Source organism: Lepeophtheirus salmonis, chromosome 3, assembly GCF_016086655.4.
Source record: "Lepeophtheirus salmonis chromosome 3, UVic_Lsal_1.4, whole genome shotgun sequence".
Lineage (NCBI taxonomy): Eukaryota > Metazoa > Arthropoda > Copepoda > Siphonostomatoida > Caligidae > Lepeophtheirus > Lepeophtheirus salmonis.
Window position 1 is genome coordinate 20038069 of NC_052133.2, and position 20483 is coordinate 20058551.

General features: G+C 32.5%; 1 protein-coding gene and 1 long non-coding RNA gene across 2 annotated transcripts; both read right to left on the reverse strand.

Annotated features, from left to right (window-relative positions):
• Positions 1 to 655: 655 nt before the first annotated feature.
• Positions 656 to 7768, reverse strand: LOC121114318 (E3 ubiquitin-protein ligase UBR2-like). Its single transcript, XM_071886847.1, is given in 17 exon segments — positions 656 to 1200; positions 1276 to 1414; positions 1473 to 2027; positions 2101 to 2319; positions 2383 to 2562; positions 2626 to 2820; positions 2894 to 3080; positions 3142 to 3411; positions 3492 to 4616; positions 4618 to 4801; positions 5066 to 5124; positions 5190 to 5347; positions 5464 to 5853; positions 5913 to 6284; positions 6359 to 6867; positions 6969 to 7068; positions 7138 to 7768. Coding segments are annotated over 17 exon segments (5172 nt in total). The 5' UTR covers positions 7468 to 7768; the 3' UTR covers positions 656 to 1000.
• An 836-nt stretch (positions 7769 to 8604) lies between these two features.
• LOC121114562 (uncharacterized) lies at positions 8605 to 9096 on the reverse strand. The gene is made up of 3 exons (XR_005863287.2): positions 9009 to 9096; positions 8806 to 8912; positions 8605 to 8744 (listed from the first exon to the last, which is right to left on the reverse strand). It is a non-coding gene; the product is annotated as an uncharacterized lncRNA (long non-coding RNA).
• Positions 9097 to 20483: the final 11387 nt, after the last annotated feature.

Here is a 20483-nt window from a genome sequence, read left to right on the forward strand (position 1 = left end):
GTCCGTTCATTGGTGTAACTTTAATTTCAGCGAGTGTCATTTTAGCAACATTCATTTGTGCTAGCTTTTTTTTTAGCTTCATTCATTTCAGCAACAATTTCGAATTGTAAACAATAAGTCATTATTAAACGTCATAACTCATCAAAACTGTGTTTAAATTCAAATAAAGAAATCTAACACGAGCTTCTGAGATTTTGTCAAAAAACTCCGCAAGCTTTTGTAGAGGAATGAATTTACAAAACTTATTGAGTGGGATGGCATAAAATCACTTAAATATTTAGGTTCTTGGAGTCTAAGATCTTTAAAAAAGGATATGCATTCTCTGATCTTATTTTTTTTGTCAAATGTTATGATGGCATACCTTTGATTCATGAGTCATTTTTGACTTTGTTCCTTTATCACTTGGGTTAGATTCATTGAATCAAGAAAAAATCGGCATTCGTTAAACACAAATAAACTAAAGACCAATAGCATATAGCTATTCATGGTTTACTATATGAAAATATCGCTGAAATGAACGATGCGGAAAAAACGGTGGCCCAAATAAATACTTGCTCAAATAAATGTTTTTTGGTTTTTTTCAAATATTATATAGGGGATTCAATATAATACATATGTCAAGTTATAAATTATAACATATTATTTGTAAGTTAACTTATAATCTAATCGATAATTACTAAGACTAATTAGTAATATCCTCTCTTTAATGAGTTAAAGTTAAACTAATAATTAGTATAAAGACACATAATAGAAATTAATATCACATTTAATTTTTGCAGAAAATAATTAAAAACAAAATAATCTTCTACTTAACTCATTCCAAATATACATGTTCATGTGTAAATCAGATTTAACTCACATGTGCATATATATTTCCTTTCAACCGATTGTTTATAAAATCATTCATCTTACTCTATAAATAATTAATTATTAATATTTGAACTCTTTCTAATGTTTGGTTTGTTTAAAAAAAAAAGAAATAGTGCAATTTTGAATGGCGTTACAAGGTGTGCCAGTCGGAGTTAATGGTAAGGACTTCTTGATCATAGCAACGGCAAATTTTATCTGAAGTTGAATTATTCAACCACATTTTATTAAGATCTGCGTATTTTTCTTCATCTAAAAATAAGGGGGCTCCTCTCCGGAGTTCATCATCATATTCACCGTATTCATCTACATAAGGAGCGGACAAAAATGCTCCTGAAAATGAAGAAAATAAAAGATTGGCTCATTTTATCGAGACACGCACAAGTTGTAAAGACATTATTTCATTACCTCTTTCACCGTCCACTATAAGAGTGATAAGACATTCTCCAATATTAAGGAATATTCCCACATCTGCGCTACATTTGCGGGCATGACTAGTGCAGCCTCCAACAGTGCGACCGTCTAATACAGATTCACAACAATGACTCTAAAAAAAATCCAGTGTCAGCTAATAAATAATGAAACAAGAATATTCTAATTCTTACGAATTGACAAACAATAGCACCACATATAAGACAAAGAACAGGTAATTTCCATTCTCCATTAGCCGAAGAAGGGCATTTATAATGTATAACGTCATTAAGAAGGGTTGAATAGTTTTTAGGAAGTTTAATGAGTTGGCGAGGTTGAGAGGGATAAGAAATAATGTTGGTCCTGTGTTTTGCCGCTAAAACTAAATTATCCAAGACTTCATTCCGATCAGAATGATGAAGTAACTCTGAAAGAGTCCCAGGAAGGCCCATATATCTTGTTAGTTCTTTGTATGAATACAAAGAATTCCCCCTGGGGATATCCGTATAAAGATGAAAGAATAATGTAGCACAACGGAGAAAACGTAGTGACTTCTTTTTCAAAAACGTTGCTGCACCTCTTGTTTGAGGTAATTTATGACCATTCCCAAAGCGTTCAATAAATTGCTGTGCTACATGATCATCATCATCTTCTTCATTTTCCTCAAAAGACTCTCTAGGAAGAGATGCAATGGAGGTAGCTATTTGCGATAAGTGTACCAAAAATATAAGATGAAGAATGTTAAAATCCTGAAATTTTGAAAGAAGGATGCATTTATTAATTCATAGACAGTATAGCAATTTAAAAAATATTCTCTCTTACTTGTGCACCTAGATGATACTGATTATCCTCTTCTCCAAAAATGAAACTAGAATAGCCAACAATAATAAAAATCAGCATTTCAATAGCGTCAATGTCGAGAAATGATTTATTGTAGGTATGCGTTTTATCATTTGGTTCTAAAATGAAGGAAAATAACAGAATAACGTTGCTTCTAAAGAATTTGTGCATAGGACGCCTCTGAGATGATGGGGAAGATGTCTAAATAGTAAAATAGAAGGGGGGAAATTAAGTACAAACATAAGTGCTTCTAAATGAACTTACTGTCATTGGAAAAGAAACACATAGTCGTACTAGAGACCTAAGAGTTTCAATTTCCCTTTCAGATATATCTAAATGCATTTCTGATCGTGCATCCATCAATTGAATCGAATAAGCTAAACCTTGGAAAAGCATTTGTAGAACCCGATGATCTCCTTCATGAGGATCTGAGCCAAGAGATTTCTAAACTCAAGAAACAAAGTACATAAATGAATAACTTGACAAACTTTGAAAATAATAAATTACAATAAATACTGCCATAGCAAAAGCATTACACATATCATTCAGAGGTGTGGGCATCAGTGGCATTTCCATATTCGGTGTGGAATGTTCACTCGAAGTACATTTTAATTTCAGACTTAAAATAGCATCATTAAGAGAGGAATGGGCGGCACTTAATGACTCTGATTCTTCTTTCTGCTCATCATTATTATCAAATTGCTAGATTTGAAAAAAGGAAAATCGATTAGGTACTTCATTACACTTGATCATAGATATTGTAATCCTCACTCACTTTGTTACTTAGAATATTCTTCATCCTCTTTACCCATGTGTGCAAATTCTCTGAAGATGACTTTAAAAGAGGAATAAATGTGGAGATGGGAGGGACGACGGGTAAAACAGAGTTGGATAAACGTTCGCAAATAGGACACAGATATTCATTATGACTTACGTCATAGTTTATCATTCTTCGAATTCGTCTTAAAATACGTGAATTGGAGCATCAAATAATTTATACACATGAACAACAACCTTACATACCTTTCTCGTTCTTTGCAAATAAGAGTAGAGAAAAACTTTTGATAACAGTGAGCATGCATTGTGTGTCCACAAGACACAATGGCAGGCCCTATACTCAAATCAGATGGGAGGTAATCTTGGAAACATTTACTCGGAGTAAACTTATGAGTATTAAGATCACCAGATAACACTGAGCTTTTTTGAATATACGAGGCCATAATAAGGGCATCAGCACTTCCAGTAGACTGACTAAATAATTTTTGATTCTCTTGACATAATATGCAAGTATACCTGCAAAATAAGAAATCAAAATAATGTAGAGGAAACAAGGATTTAATCATTCAATTATAAAAAGAATAGGAGAAACTCACATTTTATCGACGGTCCGTGGAACTCCCCGATTAACACCAACAGCAATACAATTTTTATACTCTACATCTCTGGTATCTTCCATATCAACGTCATTTTCATTCGATATATCCATTTCAACCAAGTCTCTTGCGTTCTCTAGAGCAAACCTTTTCTGCATTTGATTCATTTGAGCCATGAGTTTAGCCTTTCTCATGGCAGCCATTTTCTCACCCCTTTTCTTGTCATTTTCTATGGGTGAAGAAGATACATCCATGGCAGAACTTTCTTCTTCTTTGACGCCTAGTAAGTCTCTTCGTGCTTTGCTTAAATTATCAATTATGAAATTAAATATATCCTTAAGTTCATTCCATTCCTTCATTTTATCTCTTAACAAAGTGATGAGATTGATTTTCTCAACCATTTCTACAAAACGAGGGATTCCTTCACGAACATCATCTTGAACTCCAACATCTATCAAGAAAAGTAACTTGTGGATGTGTTTGCAATTCAAATTCAAATTTCCAGAGCCTCTTTCAAAATTAACCTTTAACATATTGATAATTGGAAGAGATCTAAGAACATAGCGGAGTCCTTCGAATAGAGGTGGAAAAGGAGGAAGAACAGGAGGTGGACAAAATGAATATTTATTATTTTTCTTATGTAGCTTGGATATATTTTCCATGGCTTTTGATCTTTGTTCCTTAGAGTAGAAAAAGTAAAATGGATTGTAACTAGATAAAAATTCCTCTTTGATATGATAAAGCATTTTGGAGCCATCTTTCTTGATGTCCGCAACGTTTTTAATGATAGAGTCAATATCCTTATCACATCCAATAAGATTGATAATTGATGAATGTTTCATGGGCCCAATGCACATCAATTGAATAATACGGAACTTTAGCTCATCCGACTCAATAGTAGAGCTTATTATTTGCCTTTCACAAACTATAGCCAAAATAAAGGACAAAAATTCGTCGATTAAATCATTATTCTTCTCATAAAAGTCCGGGCACTTCTTTTCAATTTTATCCAAATCACCGTTGGCCCACGATACAGCACGAAACCGTTGCATGAGTGACATAATGATCAGTCCTGGATCAGACGCTAGGGAAGCAGCCAATTGCACGATTATAAGATCATCCTTTTTTAGGGCATTGAAGTGCCCGTGGAAGCAAGTAGATATAGGTTAATACTTCCGCTGCAGATCCATTTCTCTTCCACATTCCGGCATGGATCTGGGATAGCATAACAATCGAATTCAAAACCGGATTTATAAGATGAATCAAAGTTCCTTTATTTTCTATCCTTTGTTTCACTTTGGAAACTAAACCTGTAATGTATAAAATATACATTGCCTTTAATTTTTAGTTTGGAAACTAAACTTGTAATGTATAAAATTTGCATACATTGGCTTTAATTCTTGATTTTTTTTAAATATAATTGTATTATCATAATTACCGGGGGAGAGAAAATGGCCAAAACCTACAATTACTTTGGAAAGGAATCTGTGGATGGGTAAATGTACGGAGACAGGCATAGAGGAAACATTGTAATCCATGATTTCATATGTTTTCTCTTGAAAAGGGAGAGACACACTTTTTTACAATGTAATTGTCTCCATCTTCATTTCGGAAGCATTTTTCAAGGAGTATACTTTTAAATGAAAATTGTAAAAATCGATTAATATATTATATATGACTTAATCTCAAAATATGTACTTGACTACGCCTACAAGAATGCCCTTGTCTTGCTTACACCATTTACTTATATGATCCATTATCTCAGTAAAAAAAGCTGTTATTTTGTAAGGTCGTTCCAAATCTAAATTTTCAAATTCTGTGTGACTATGTACTTGACGAGTGAGTGGATTTAATCCCTGTAGGTATCAATACAAAATATTATAAAAATACATCAATCAAATAACATAACTTAAATATATTAAGAATAACTATATATATATATAGTTATTTTCTAAATCCAATTAAGACTTGCCTGAATATGAACCAAACATTCAGTGAGAATTTCCATCCCTGCGAGAAAATTTTGTCTTGTCTTCTCTGATATCTTAGGTGGCAATAAACCAAGAATAAGGGACAGATCCGTTGGTATGTTTTGAGATCTTTCAAATGCAGACATGTCATCTCCTTGCCAAAATTGTAAATTCAGTTCATCTTTCCCATTGCTTCCAATATCGATATAATTTTTCATCTGATCATAAAAACATTGGATTATTTTATAGAATATATTGTCTTCTTCCAGGAGCTGTTGAACAAGGGAAGGAACTGCATATATTTGGATGCTGAGCGTTGTTATACTATGCTCAATTTCTTGATTATCCGCAACAAAAGATTCCATGATTTCGGAATAATTTTTAGAGTAAATCTAAATCAAGAAAAATAGATTAGTAAGTTGTAAATGAGGATCTCAGCATATTTCCAAACCTTTGCAAGAGTCTTTTTGGACTCAAAATCCATCATGATACCTGATGAAATCAAATTCTTCCAAAGAGCCCTAATTTCTTTCCACACATCAGTATCACTTACTAAAATTGCATTACAAATTGAGTCACATTTCCTCCCCTTAGATAATATGAGGTTAAGTGGTTTATCTGTCGAGAATATAACTTCGGAGAGTATCGCTCTAAATACGATACACTTAGGAATGAGGGTCTCATTGAGCCAATGAAGAAGCCGCGTTATAAAATTTTGATGAGCAATCATGCAAGTAGGGAGCACACGACATCTTACATTTTGTTCAAATTCTGAGAGGGCATTGAACTTTGAATCAAATCTTGAGCAAAGGGCAACACATTCCTTTAAAAATGTATAAAATTGCGTGAAATAAATAAACATCTACATTTAAAAGAAATGAAGATGATAATAATTACCCTGTAATTTCCGACCTTGAGTATGCCTCTACCATGCTTGTCAACATAGGCTGTAATATCAGAGGCCATTTTATTAGAGCAGCCAGGGCCTAAATTTTCCCGAATAGCTTTAGTCACATAGTTGTAAGAATGAGCGTTATCATTAAGAAGGACCACACAATAATTGCTGTATTTAAAGACGTATTCAAGCTCAGGCCAGGTTTGTTTCTCTTTAACTCCCACCGAAAAGTCATTGTCTTTAACCCTGCACTGAGCTGCTTTAAATATATAGAAGAATATCTGACGAAAAAGCTCTTTTGTCCGATTTCGAAAATCAATAGGGATCTTTTCAAGGACTTCCTTGTGAGAGATTTCCTTTTCTTTATATTTGAGATGAATATCGCAGATGGCGCCTTCTTTAAAGGCCTCTTCGTCTCCGCAATCGCAGTAGCCTTCTCCATTGGAAGTGTTGACTCGATAGCGATGATTTTTATGTATACTATTTTCGAAACAGCTATTACAGAGTACACCTAAAAATAAGATTGTTGGTTTTTTTTAAATGAGAAGCATAAAGGGGAAAATAACATTAATTCGTGGCAAAGTAGTAGACAGCATCATGCAGTACTCTTACATGTTTGATCATAGCCACAATCTCTGCAAGAATACGTAGGCTCCGTTCGAAGGAAAGTGTGACCACATGCGGATGGAGGACAGTCGTATTGTGAGAGCTCCTATAATCAATACAAAAACACTCACGTAAAATTATAATTCATTATAACTTTGAGGAATCAAAAAACTACCTCGAAAAACTCTTTCGTGTTATCGTAAGAGTCGGCTATAAAAGCTTCTAGGGGCTGTATCAGTAGTTTGGCAATTTCTTCTTCGTCAAAGGTTTGATTCAAGCAGTTTTTACCGCGATTTGGGGAGAGAAGACGAGGGACTTGTATTCGCCAATAGTCAAAAAAGGGATTGGAGAGCAAATGCAAGTCTTTTTCAGGGCTTGAGGAACGAGAAAAACATTTCCATTCCTCTAATGGATTATCCGGATGTCCAGAGTTGATTAATCCATTCCAAAAATCGGTTAAATGAACAGAATCATCATAATAGACCCATTTATGGTCTTCGTCCATTTTGCTGTCCATGAGTGTTGTTTATCACTTATTAGTTATTACTTATTACTTATTAGTTACTTAGTGTCCATCTATTCATAAAAATAGCTCAACATTCTTTTCATTTCTCTCTCTCTCTCTCTCTCTTCTTTTTTATTCAAAACACTCTCTCTTTCTCTACGTTTCTAGTTCTATCTTGCTTCCTGGACTCGTAGAGTTGGGCAGTAAATACTGAATAGACATAATAATGCTTAAGATATATTAATTATCAGTATTATACATTTTATTCCATATCAATTATGAGTATAATTCTATCAACTATGCATTATCATTTTTTTTTTCAAATTATAAAACTCATTTCTTCTTGAACTTATGGATTATATAATGAAGATCTCTTAGAATGAATGACGTATATACTTATTTAATACGTCATACTTCTAATTGGTTTATTAACTAATTAAAGAATACGAAAAAGGATTCTTGGATCTTAAGGATTAGGACATTACCTACGCCTATGAAATCGCACTTACACTTTAAAGAAATGACAAGTGTGGTGCGTCAACAGTAAAACAATCTTGAACAAAAATGTATTAATGATTGTACTCTACATATAATATAAATACTACAAAGTATTTCATAGACACATTTGAGTCCTTTATAGGCTCTCTATCCAAATTTTTGGGACAAGCCAAGATACCCAAGAATTTTAAATACAGTTTAAAACTGTCATTTGATCTAAGATACTTATTTTAGCCCCAAAATGGCCTTTCATATAATATAATTTCTCATACTTTCATTGTGAAAATAAATGTTGGCTACTTTAGGTGTAATTCGCAGAGCCTCCAATGGGTTAATAAGAATATTTTTTTTATAGAAATTGTCGATAATTTGTCAAAGAATACAAATTTAATCTACACTCAATTTTTAGAAAAATCATTCTAGTTTGCTTTTTTATTTTGACGGGTCCGAATTGACAATTGCATTGCCGAATAATATTTTATTTAGATCTATCCAAATTCTTCATTTTTTAATCCTATACGAGGGATAAAACTGTGGCCATTTAATCTTCAATTATCTAAATTACGAAAATGTTTATTCATTAAAAATGTATTAGTAATCAATTACAATATATATTAAGTAATCCATGAATAAGATCAGTTAAAGCCAAATAATTGAATTTTAAGGTATTTAATCTGTTTTAACATTGTCGCCGGGATCACGGATTTCTTTATTTTATTCCAGTATAGAATTAATCCATGTATATCTGTTTTAAGCAACATAATCTTACTGATCACAGTCTATTGGATATTATGCCTATAATGTATATATCTGTTTTTAAAATACTTGAGCCAAACTCACCTAGTTCCGCACGTCAAAGAGTTACTCTCGGTGGATATAGATTAACGATTACGTAAATGCTCCATGTTCTATAGAGCCCATCTCCGAAGAAAGAAAAAAATCAAACGCTGAAAAAGAGTCCAATTATAGCATTAACAAATTTCAATTCAATCTCAAAATTATTTGTTTGCTCCGAAAATACAAACACAAAAAATTAAACTAACTTCGTTCTCTCAATTTAAGACCAAGGCTAATAAACCCAAGAGATTTACTAAAAACTATAGAATTACTAAAATATTTCCACTTACAAATTGTGTAGGATGCAGATTGATTTTTTTTTTTCCTTCTTGAAACAATAATATGATTGTTTTTTGTTTGTTTTTTTAATACAGAAATACCTCCTAATGTGAGTAACTTGGTATACAGGGGTTTTGGACACTAAATACCCACTTTCAATTTAGAAGATAATATGTCAGGGCGTTGATGGGATTATACGGTTTCCTTGATTTATTCACACTACTAAAAAAAAAAAATAGCTATCTTCACAGATTAAAAATGAGAAAATTTGAGAAACATTCAGGTTGTTGCCACTAGATTGTCGAAGATTATCATCGAATGATTTACAAACAAACATTTTGGATTACAAGCACTTATCTGACGTGTATTCCAAGGTATGACTGTAATAAAACAAAAATAGTTATATAATACATAATATTCTGTAGGTATGTGAACGCGGTTCTTTTTATTTTATGTGTATCTACTCGGTGGGGATTTTAAATCCTGAAGAAGTTTAGCCCATAATATCTTAGCAACCCTCAGATCTATGTTAATATTAGTTTGCTCATCAGATTTAACAGACAAAATTGTATAAGAAAAAACACAAAATCCTTCAGATGTCCTCCGAATACGAACGCACTACATCCTTTATTGTGTGTCTCTGTACCGAGCGCACGCCCAAGGAGATTATTGAGTTTAAGAAGCTGCCCAAATCAACTTTTTACAATGGTACCAAGGTTTTCAAGGAGTTTGATGGGTCGATAACCCCTGCAATGAAGGAAGGCTCATGATCGTACTGAGAGCAAAAAACGCATTCCAGACTTCCTGAATATTTTTGGGGAAAGAAATGTGCCCTCCTTGTTCACCGGATCTAAATCCCTGGAATACTATGCGTGCGGCATCGTGAGACAGACTACAATAAGCTTGTACACAAAACTGATGACTCCTTGCGGGCTTCCATTCTGGAGGCAGTCGCCAACCTGGAGAAGGAGTTTCTCATCAATACCTTTGACAGGTTGGAGGCTGTGGTTGAAGCTGAAGTGCTTGGTTTTAGTAATTGACTGCACTATGAACCCCTAAATGTAAGAGAAAAATATTTGTGAATTAATTTTTGCAAATAAATTGCAATATATATTATCCTTAAATTTTATGGATTTAAAATCGCCACCTTTTTTTTTATCGTATCATTTCAAGAGCCTTTCCGTTCTTTATATCAGTAAATTCCCATAGTTACACCTACGCCCCATTTGTTTAACTGTATGTTGTAACTATCATAAAATATGTAAAATATCATTAAAAAAACTTTTATGAGAAAGAGTACATTTAACATTGATGGTTGAAGGTGTGCTCAAAGACACCATGTTATCTTTAGGGTAGGGTGGGATCTAATGGGTATATTTTTGGATTTGGAGGCTTGACCTAAGAAATTGGGTTAACTGTTTAAATGTTTCATGCTAGTATTACATGTATTAGCTATCAATTTCACCTAGGCAGCATTTATTTGTAATTGAAAAATAATCTAGAAAATTTCAATTAAAGAAAAAAAGTCAGGGACATACATTTGATATCATGCGTGGGGTCAAATGGGTGTATCAGACTTTTTCCTGCATATTTAAAATTATTTATTTCTAATCTTCAACGAAAATCATGTACCTACATTTTGATACTTAATTAAATTTTGTTTAAGCCTACCGTTTCGTCTAGAAGTCAAAGATGTTGTAAAATAAAATTATTGTCAATTATACAGGGTGTCCACGATAAATTGGAACTATCTTAAAATTCAACCTGCTTGATAAAAATGGAATTTGGAGTTTATTTGTTAATATGAAAAAGTTAGACATTATATTAAACAATAAACTTATTCAACATGTCCTCCCTCAGCAGCCACCATCTTCTCCATCCTGCCCCTAAAGGATTTGCATGCCCTGGTGACTTCCGCGGAATTGCCAGCACTCCACTTCCTCGTAATGGAGCCCTTCAGTGCCGCGATGCTCTTGTGGCTGACCTTGCACGCCTCCCTCTCCAACTTCCCCTACCAGTAGTAATCACACGAATTGAGGTCGGGTGAGTTGGAGGGCCAGGTGTTGCGATCCCAGAAAGTGATGTTGTGGGAGTTGAAGAGGTTAGTGGTCCTCATGGCGATGTGTGCGGGCGCTGAGTCTTGTTGGAATATGAACTCCCTCCCAGTGGTCATATCCTTCATCCAGGGGATGACGAACTCCTCCATGACTTCGCAGTACCTTATCGCGTTAACCCTTTCCTTGAGATTGAAGAAGAAAGGAGGCATCACCTCACCAGTACTGCAGATGACACCCAGGGTCATCATGGAGGCCGGTAACTTTGTGGTGAAGACTGCAGGGACCTCTTCTCTCTCCTTGGCAAGCCACCTGTCATTCTGGACGTTGTAGCTTCTGTCGATAGTCCAGTTCTTCTCGTCGGAGAAACGTGGTCACATACAGACTTAAATGTAAGACCAGAGTGAACTACTTACTTAATGTGGATTGGTACCATAGATAAGTGATAACAATAGATTGTTGAAGGGCGCTGTCGTTGCAGCTTTTCATGTCAGCTATTCTTGGGGGGCAGTAAATCAATCAAATTTATTATTATATGGAAAGAAAACATGAAATGGTCATACAATTAACACTACTTTATCAATAACTTCATGTACGACGTACTTGTGAGATATGACGTATTATAATTTTGAATGAAGAGGTCGTGGTGGGAATTATCATTCATGTTTACTATTATTATCTATTCACATATTTAATTTATTATTGTCCAGATATTAGAAAAGAAGTTCTTTATCTATCCGTGATTGAATTAAATAATTCAAATTAGTGTCCAAAATGGGTCACAGTTGTGGTTCTTTTGGGTTTTTTTTTCCTAAATAAGGGTGATATTTTATATACATACTGATTAAAATAACTAATAAGCTCACTAACTAATTCACTTTTTTTTAAAATATCATTTGACAAAATTGTATAAAGCAAACATTAACCATCTATGCGATATTTAATCCTTCATTTCTATAGACATAATCATAGCATCTTTTTTAATTAACACAAATAATACATTTTTGTCTAACATTGGGTAAAAATATTGTAGTTTTATGTATTTGCTACAACTTCTATTAATTATTTTTTAACTTTTTTTTTTGGTTGTCTACGTACTTTCTGAGATACAAAAATAAATTATATAAAGTATGTAATATTCAATTCTCGAATAACTGTATTCATTCTCGAAACGGTACTTTTAGCGCTTGTTTGAAACGTAAATTATTCAACCAAAATGTTTCATCTATCATCTGACGAAATTACATAAGCATGGCATTAAGTATCCATTCGATATTTAAACATTTTAGGTGTTACTGACAAGGGATAACTAATAAATGATAAGTATTAATAGCTAACAAGATTCAATTCATGATATAACTATACCCCCAACAACAGCTGACTCATAATTCACTACTGCAGTGCCATCAACTAAAGCTTCGTCACTATATATACTCTATGCTTGGTACCGATATCCTATTGATAAAAGAGAAAATTATTTTTGGATTTTTATCTGTAATTAAACTAGACGTGTTTTAATGTCATTTTGTCTCATAAATTTATTTAATTTTTAATGTAACATAGATTAAAAGATTTGTGTAATATATCAAATATCCCCACCATCTTTGTTTAAAATCCTTTCATCACATAAAAGATTTTCGTGTAGGACTTGATATACATATTATTATTGAGTAAAGGAAGGGGATATAAAAAGGTGTAATTAGAGTCACTTCTATCTTTGAATGTATGTATAATATAGCTTACAAAAATACATAATGTGTGTATATAATAAAGTCCCAAAGGATTGAATCAATTGTATACATATATATTTGTGCCCTGGAAATTTAGTCGCATTAACAAATGTTGTTGGAGAAGATGACATTGTACGTATTTGTTCTTAAATTATTGTAACACTTGTTCCTCGTACTTACCCAAGTGCTTATAGGAATAGAATATAATTGCAATTCTCTTTCATTTCAACTTGTGTTTTGACAAACTTTTTTGGACATTAATCAACTTTGCACAATCAAAATTAAATCCGGAGTTTCTTGTGGAATGAGGTCCTTCTAGTATGTCTCAATTATTCTTCAAAGAGAAGGAGATAAAAAATTAATTTAAGACTCTATACAAGTTGCAAATAAAAACTGGGTTGGCAATTTTAAATGAAGGAGTTCCAGTAATTGGATAATAATAATTCAAAAAATGAAATACTTCATAGATGATTGATATATTAGTGTTCTAATTTTTCACTACTTTAATAAAAATTACTGAAATAAAAGTATATTTTGGCTCATTATAAAGTTCAAATGCCAACAGTTATATTACTCATAAATATTTAATTTTATTATGTCAAAATGAAATGAATGTACTAATTAGTGATGTAACAGGAGCAAAACACGTAAATTGGTACTCAAGTCTTATGATGACAATAAAAAAAAGACACAAAAACTGGATTCGTGTGCATATTAAGGAAAGTGCTAAGCGGAACTCGTCAAAAGCATGGAACTCATCAAAACCTCATAGTCCGTCAAAACGTGGGATTCTCTGTTTTTCTTTTTCAAGCCATTTATAACATGTAAATTTTCCTAGACTGACTTCTTTTCTCTATTAAGTTTAGAATTTATTTTCGCCCAATGGCAACAATATCTTGACTTTTGAGAATTGTGTACTCGCAATCCCAGTTCGTTTTAAAAGTAATCTTTGTTTGAATTTTTTTTTTCTAGCGGGAGTACTCGCCATTACTTGGGATTAATATAGATTAATGAATATTTATTTCTAAATACATGAGGGAGGCTCCGCTATTAAATATAAATTCGAATGTTCAAATCTGACTTTCGCTCCACTAGCTACATATTCGTTTGGCGTATCCCTTGAAACTTGGGGAATCATTCCTGTCCAAGGTTAAAAGTTAAGAGAAATACAGGGTTATACCAGTGCACATGTACGACTGATGTTTGACTCCCACCCCGCTTTTAATATTGACGTTATAGTAGATGAGAGGTTGCGTGTTTTCCAAAATCTGTTTTTCTTACCCAATAGTAGGTACGATATATTAAATTGAAAATTCTAGCAATAGAGACGCCATATACTATAATTGGTTGCGTTTTTGTCAAAATCTGCCTGCCTTGCTCAGCAGTCGGTACAATAAATCAGATTGAAAATTCTAGAAAGCCCGATTACATGAGGGTCTAACCTTGTATTTTTATTAACCTTGCATCTACCCCATACTCTTTCTAGTTGGGAAAAGACGAGGAATTTGCAACTTGTACAATTTGGTTATACATGTTGTAACTTGTACAAATATCACAACTTGTATACAACATTTATATGATCTACCGGTATGCAAAAAAAAAAAAAAAAATAATCATTAACGTGTTGTGTTTCTGTCTGGAAATATGAGACTGTTATATTTTTTGTTGGGCCAAATACGGTCGGTCCAACAAAACCACCCAGTCTCATAAAAATTCGGTGTAGATAATTCCAAAGGAAAAGTTCGGTCTAGATCGGCCTAAAGGAAAAATTACGTCTGGTTCGTTCCCTAAAAATCGCCCTAGACCGATTTTACAGATAAATTGTTTATAACATGACATCATATGTCTTTTCAAGTACAATGACGTTATACGAAGTTTAAACAGAGATAGCTCGGATTAATTATTACCTCACGTCTTTTATATGTACACAGTATTTGTTCTACAACTTATCGTGGACTTTTGAAATAAAAAAAAAGAAGAACGACAGTGGATCTAGAAAAAAAAGGTCTCTCATAATATATGATACCGAAAAAAATCGGTGCATAAATTGAAACCGAAAAAAAATCAGTACATAAAGTGAGACCGAATTAAAATCGGTCTGCAAAATAAGACCGAAAAAAATTGGCCACGGTCTGAGACTGCGGTCTAGATCAAAAAATCTGTCCCAATCGGTCTAGATAAAATTAGTTAAGACCAAACCGAAAAAAAAAAAAATGTGCTGGACCGAGTCTCAACACCAGTTGTAACCCTGAGCATTTCCAGAATGATTGGTGCGAGAGCAGCTTACCTGTAATGGCGTTTTGTTTTATAAGCTGTAAGCTGCAATGACGGGAAGGAAATAGAAGCAAATCCTTCTTTTTATCGAGAAAATTTTGTGAACAGGAATGGCTCCGAGTCCAACATTGACTTACACATATATCTCCACAGCAAATTTACAGTGTTACTCTCTGTCATTCAAGAAAATGAATGTTGCTCCTCTAGGTCCTACCTGTACACTGAATATATATTTCTCGTAATACATGGAAAAGGACAGAGGTACTCCTTAGTTTCTTACAATATAATAAGCATAAAATACACAGCAATAATAGTCAAATTAAGGCAGAAAGCAATCAGGATCTTTTAGTATTCTAAAATAAAGTTTGTAGAAATTTGTTTGGGAAATAAATTTGACACATTAAAATGGATTTTTAACTGAAATATCTGTCATTTTCTCTTTTTTTTTTCAAACGTCAATTTCAGATGAAATGCCACAAAACGATGGATTTTGGACATTAGATAATAATAAACCTTAACAATCCACCAATGTAGTATTTTCACTATCTCAAACATTTAGCTACATAATATTTGCAATATTTGTAAAAATGAACAAATTATACCGGGTTATTTTTTCAACAACATTATTCTCCAAAACTTTTTGTTTTTGCAAGTACGAAAAAAAAAGTTTATTGGTTAGTGTCACTCTCTACAATACCAATAAATGCTATTAACTACTTTTTTATAATTATTGCAAAAAAAAAATTGCAATTTTCTCCACGAATTTTGATATGGCAATTTTTGGACAAAAATAAAAAATGGAGTTCTAATCTAGATAAAAATTTTCGTGCATATATGTTGGTTTGTTATTTGAATTTTGTAACGCATTTTCTTAAGAAATTCATAATAATACATTTTATATATATAAATGTACTATACCATAATGATCGCCACCGCGGAAGAGGTCTAAACATTAAAAAAAAAATTATTGACCATTGTCAATGTGATTTACCACTCTCTCCTTAGCCCTAGCAACGCCGGGTAACCCAAAGCTAGTAAATATATATAAATCATCTATATAAATATAACAAAGTTTGTCTGTTTGTCGACTACTCATTTTAAAATGTTTACTTTTCATCTTCAAACAGTTTGACTACTTGATCTAAGAATTAACAGTGTAGCAACGAGCGTGTGTTTAAGCTCAGGCCTTGGTATTAAAAAAAATATGAAATGAGGAGGTAAGAGATGAAGATGTCCACGGTTGCATGATTAAAATATATTCAACTGCCATAAAGATATAAGATGATTAAAAGAAAGGATAATTCTAGCACCAAGGAATTTTTGAATTTGATAAAATCAATTAATCTATTTTGGTTGAAATACCTGGTTGTTTAAAATAACATGCCAATTTTTCAAAAGATTATAGTTACAAATGATCTATTTCACTATCCAACTGAGTTTTTTGATCCTACGCGTCTACATGGAAGTTCAATATTTTTGCTCAGAAATAAAGGCTTCCAAACTTTTCAAGATACATGATTAATTGTTAAGTAGAACAAAATGTATCGCACTCGTCTAAGGTTATATTTTTTAAAGAATAGGATACTTAGCCCATAACGTCAGTCAACTGTTGGAGTATTCTTTATTTAAAACGTCGTTACCTTTATTGTATATCACAACTAGCATTGGTTTTCGGTCTGGAATTCCTTCCTCAATCTGAAACCGTTATTCATATATATATCGGCCTCGACCGGTCTCATAGAAAAATTCGGTCTAGTTCTATCACAAAAAAAAAAGTTCTCGACACATTTGACAGAGATAGATTGTTTATAACAATTGTATAACATATGTATTTTCAAATACAATGATATTATTGTTCCATAAAGTTGGACCAAAAAAATCGGTCCACGGTCTGAGACTGCGGTTCATACCGAAGAATTAGTCTAGAAAAATCCCTGTAGACCAAACATAAAAAAAAAAAAAAAATCGGTGCTGTACCGAGCCTCAACACTAATAACAACCTTTCCTTTCTTCTTATGTATTGACCGCTTAATGTATAACATTCATCAAATGAAAGAAATATTCCTTTCAAATCTTGTAATTTTCTTGTAAAATGTTTATGTTACGCGGATGGTTTGACATTAATTGTTACTGACACACCACTAAAAACCATAAAGTCAATTAAAAGTACTTTTATACTTTAAAAGCATTGTCTAAGAGAGCTGGTCTCGAAATAAATACAAGAAAAACAGAGGCTTTAAGTCCATACTACACCCTTTTGAAGAAAGAATGGTCTAGTTTTGGGACAACATCCAAAATAAAGTGAATTAGCTCATGAATTGAGAAAAATCAGATTGAAATTAATTTGAAAGAGTTATTATCTAAACTAAGGAAACCAACATCTTTTTCAAATCGTTTGCCCTAAATATGTGGTACAAAAACATCCCTTGGATTACTTAAATGATTCCAAAGGTAATCCATCTATTACGTATAACCCCTTTTCACTCAGATACTTTCGAATGTATTTGTTAACAAAAATATTAAACAATTTTTTATATACTTTAGACTGGCCACTCATTAGAGCGCAAAGCTCCTCATATGGTCGTTTGTCCTAAATGAAACATATTACAACCTATTTTTTTATCCCTATTTTTATATTATCTAAAAACAATGTACTCTACCTAAGAAAATTTAATTATACAATGAGTTAATATTTTAGAAGCCACTAAAATATTTCGTCCATTTTGATGGGGAAGATAATTTCAAAGTTTTTCTTCTACATGGATTATCGTGAATAATTCTTTTTTTATTTTTTCTTAAGTGAATATTATGATAGGTAGAATTTTTTATATGAAACAATTATAAAATTTGTATGACATAGTCGTACATATTTCTTTCATCCAATAAATACATTTGAAACATTTTCTATACAACAGATCCCCTTAATCTTTTGAGAATGAACATAGAGAAAACAACTCGTGGATTTCTCAACTGGATAAATAATTTCTTAAAAATATTTTTATCCACAATTAAATTGAACGCACTAAGTATAACAAGAATCCTAATGTATAAATCAGGTTGCTAGAACTAGTAAGTCCTCTCTTGAAACCATATTCAGACATTCTTCTTTATTGTCAAATATTTGAGGAATGTGTTATTCCATGTAATATATTCGTCATTTGCCTTTTAAAATTAACATTTCTAGACAACTAGAGCATTTTTTCTTTGAAATAAAGTGTGAAATACAAATCCACGGAAAAAATTACCAAATTTTTAATGTTAAAATCAAAATTATATAAAAAACATTTTTGTTAAAAGTTTACATTACGCTTTTATTTCTTTGCAAATTATGATATCGGTTTCTTCATTTAATTTATGAATTTCTGTTATAGACAAGTTATTAATACGAATTATTTTTTCAGATTATATAATTTGACGAGCACCAATGTCAAAATTACATCCAGGATACCTTTTCATTGCCCAAAACGTGCTTTTAATGGATCCAACTGAAATTTTTTAATCATAAAAAAGTCATTTTTTTTCTTCCAGCAAGTATATTGCTAATTCAGCGTGTGCTAAAGCACTACTGTGTTCAAGTGTAAAACATGTTTTTTTAAAAGAGATGAGGATAAATCCTCTGTCAACCAATCTTTTATCTATGGAGAAAATTTTCTTAAAAATCAATTTGTTCATCATTAATATTATATATAGGAGACTTTGTTGGATCACAATTTTATTTCCCAGCGTATTTTGTTTTCATATTTGTAATATTTATTAATTGGTGAATTATGGAACAAAATTTGATGGTATCATTTGCATTACAGTTTTTAAAAACCATATTTAAGCTATTAATAATGCTTTAATTAAAAATTGCATCACATAATTTTTTTCCATATTATTTGGATGTACAGCTTTTTTAGTTAATTTGTGAACGAACATTAGGATTTTCCCCTGCTCTAAATCAAAACGTTTCTAATATAATTGTAGGATGGCTTGAAATTTAATTACATAAATACCTGAATTCATTTAAAAGGATTAATAAATAATTTTTTAGTTTGTCCTTTCAATATAAAGTTTTTAATCATTCGTCTATTTGCAGGATGATTGTCAAAATATATACTGACAATATCGAAACCTAACTCTGTTAATCTTTTGATTGTATTCTCTTAAAATATTCTATTGAAATTCTGGAGAAATTTTATTACCGATGTAATACTTTCATATAGTTTTCGTTATTTGTCCATTAACATCCCATCGAGCCCGTCCTCACCGGGGTCCCCTATTTGACGTAAAATTATTGATTCTACTTTTATTAAAATAGGTACATAAATAAATGAGGTATACATAGAATGAGTCAAATCTGTGTGAGTAGTGGGTCCCCAAAAAATTGAGAAACTAATTAATGAATTAAAATGAAATTACCCTTTACTTTAAGTTTTCAGTGCAGGGGAGGAGATCACTTTTCCTGTCTTGACGTATTAGTTACTACTCGGAATGTAAAAGTAATATTAAGATAACTCAATATTCAAATATAAACATTGAATGATTTTTGATTTAATTAATTGTTGAGAATATTTCTAAGAATGATTTCGTCATATGAGTCAGTTGAACAATTTCATTGCATACAAGGTGACTATATATAAGGTATGTCAGTAAAAAACTTACAACGCAGTCTGGTTGACGTTAGCTGACAACTTTTTTGATGACGTTACAACGGAGACAAGTTCATCGTTACTGACTAGTGTTCATTGTTAACTCATACGAAACTTTTTCTTTTTGATATCGCTATAAAAAAAAGACGGATGGATATTTTTCAATAATTTTTTATTTTATTTGAAAGACTTAACATTCCGGTTAATAATTGAAGACCACTTTATTCATATGGCCGCCGTCGCTGTCCTTACAATAGCCCATTCTGTCGACCCAATTTTCCAATACATTTTCGATTGTGTGAGCTTCAATAGCTGCAGTGGCGACTCCAATTTCGTGTTTCAAATCGTCAATCGTCTCTGGATGGTTGGCGTAACATTTATCCTTGACGGTTCCCCACAAAAAATAGTCCAACGGAGTCAAATCGTAGCTACGAGGTTGCCAGTTGACGTTACTGTTTCGGCCTATGATGCGATTGTTGAAGACAGTGCGCAAAAGATCCACTGTAACGTTGGCTGTGTGGTACGTAGCGCCATCCTGTTGGAACCGAATGTCGTCGATGTCTCTCTTTTCCATTTGGGAAACAAAAAATCTTCCAACATGGCTCGATAGCGCTCACCATTGAACGTAACGGTAGCTCCTTGCTTTTTTTTTTTCGCTTTCGGCAACAGCAGCAATGTTTTCTATTGAGCGCATTGGACGAACACGGGAACAC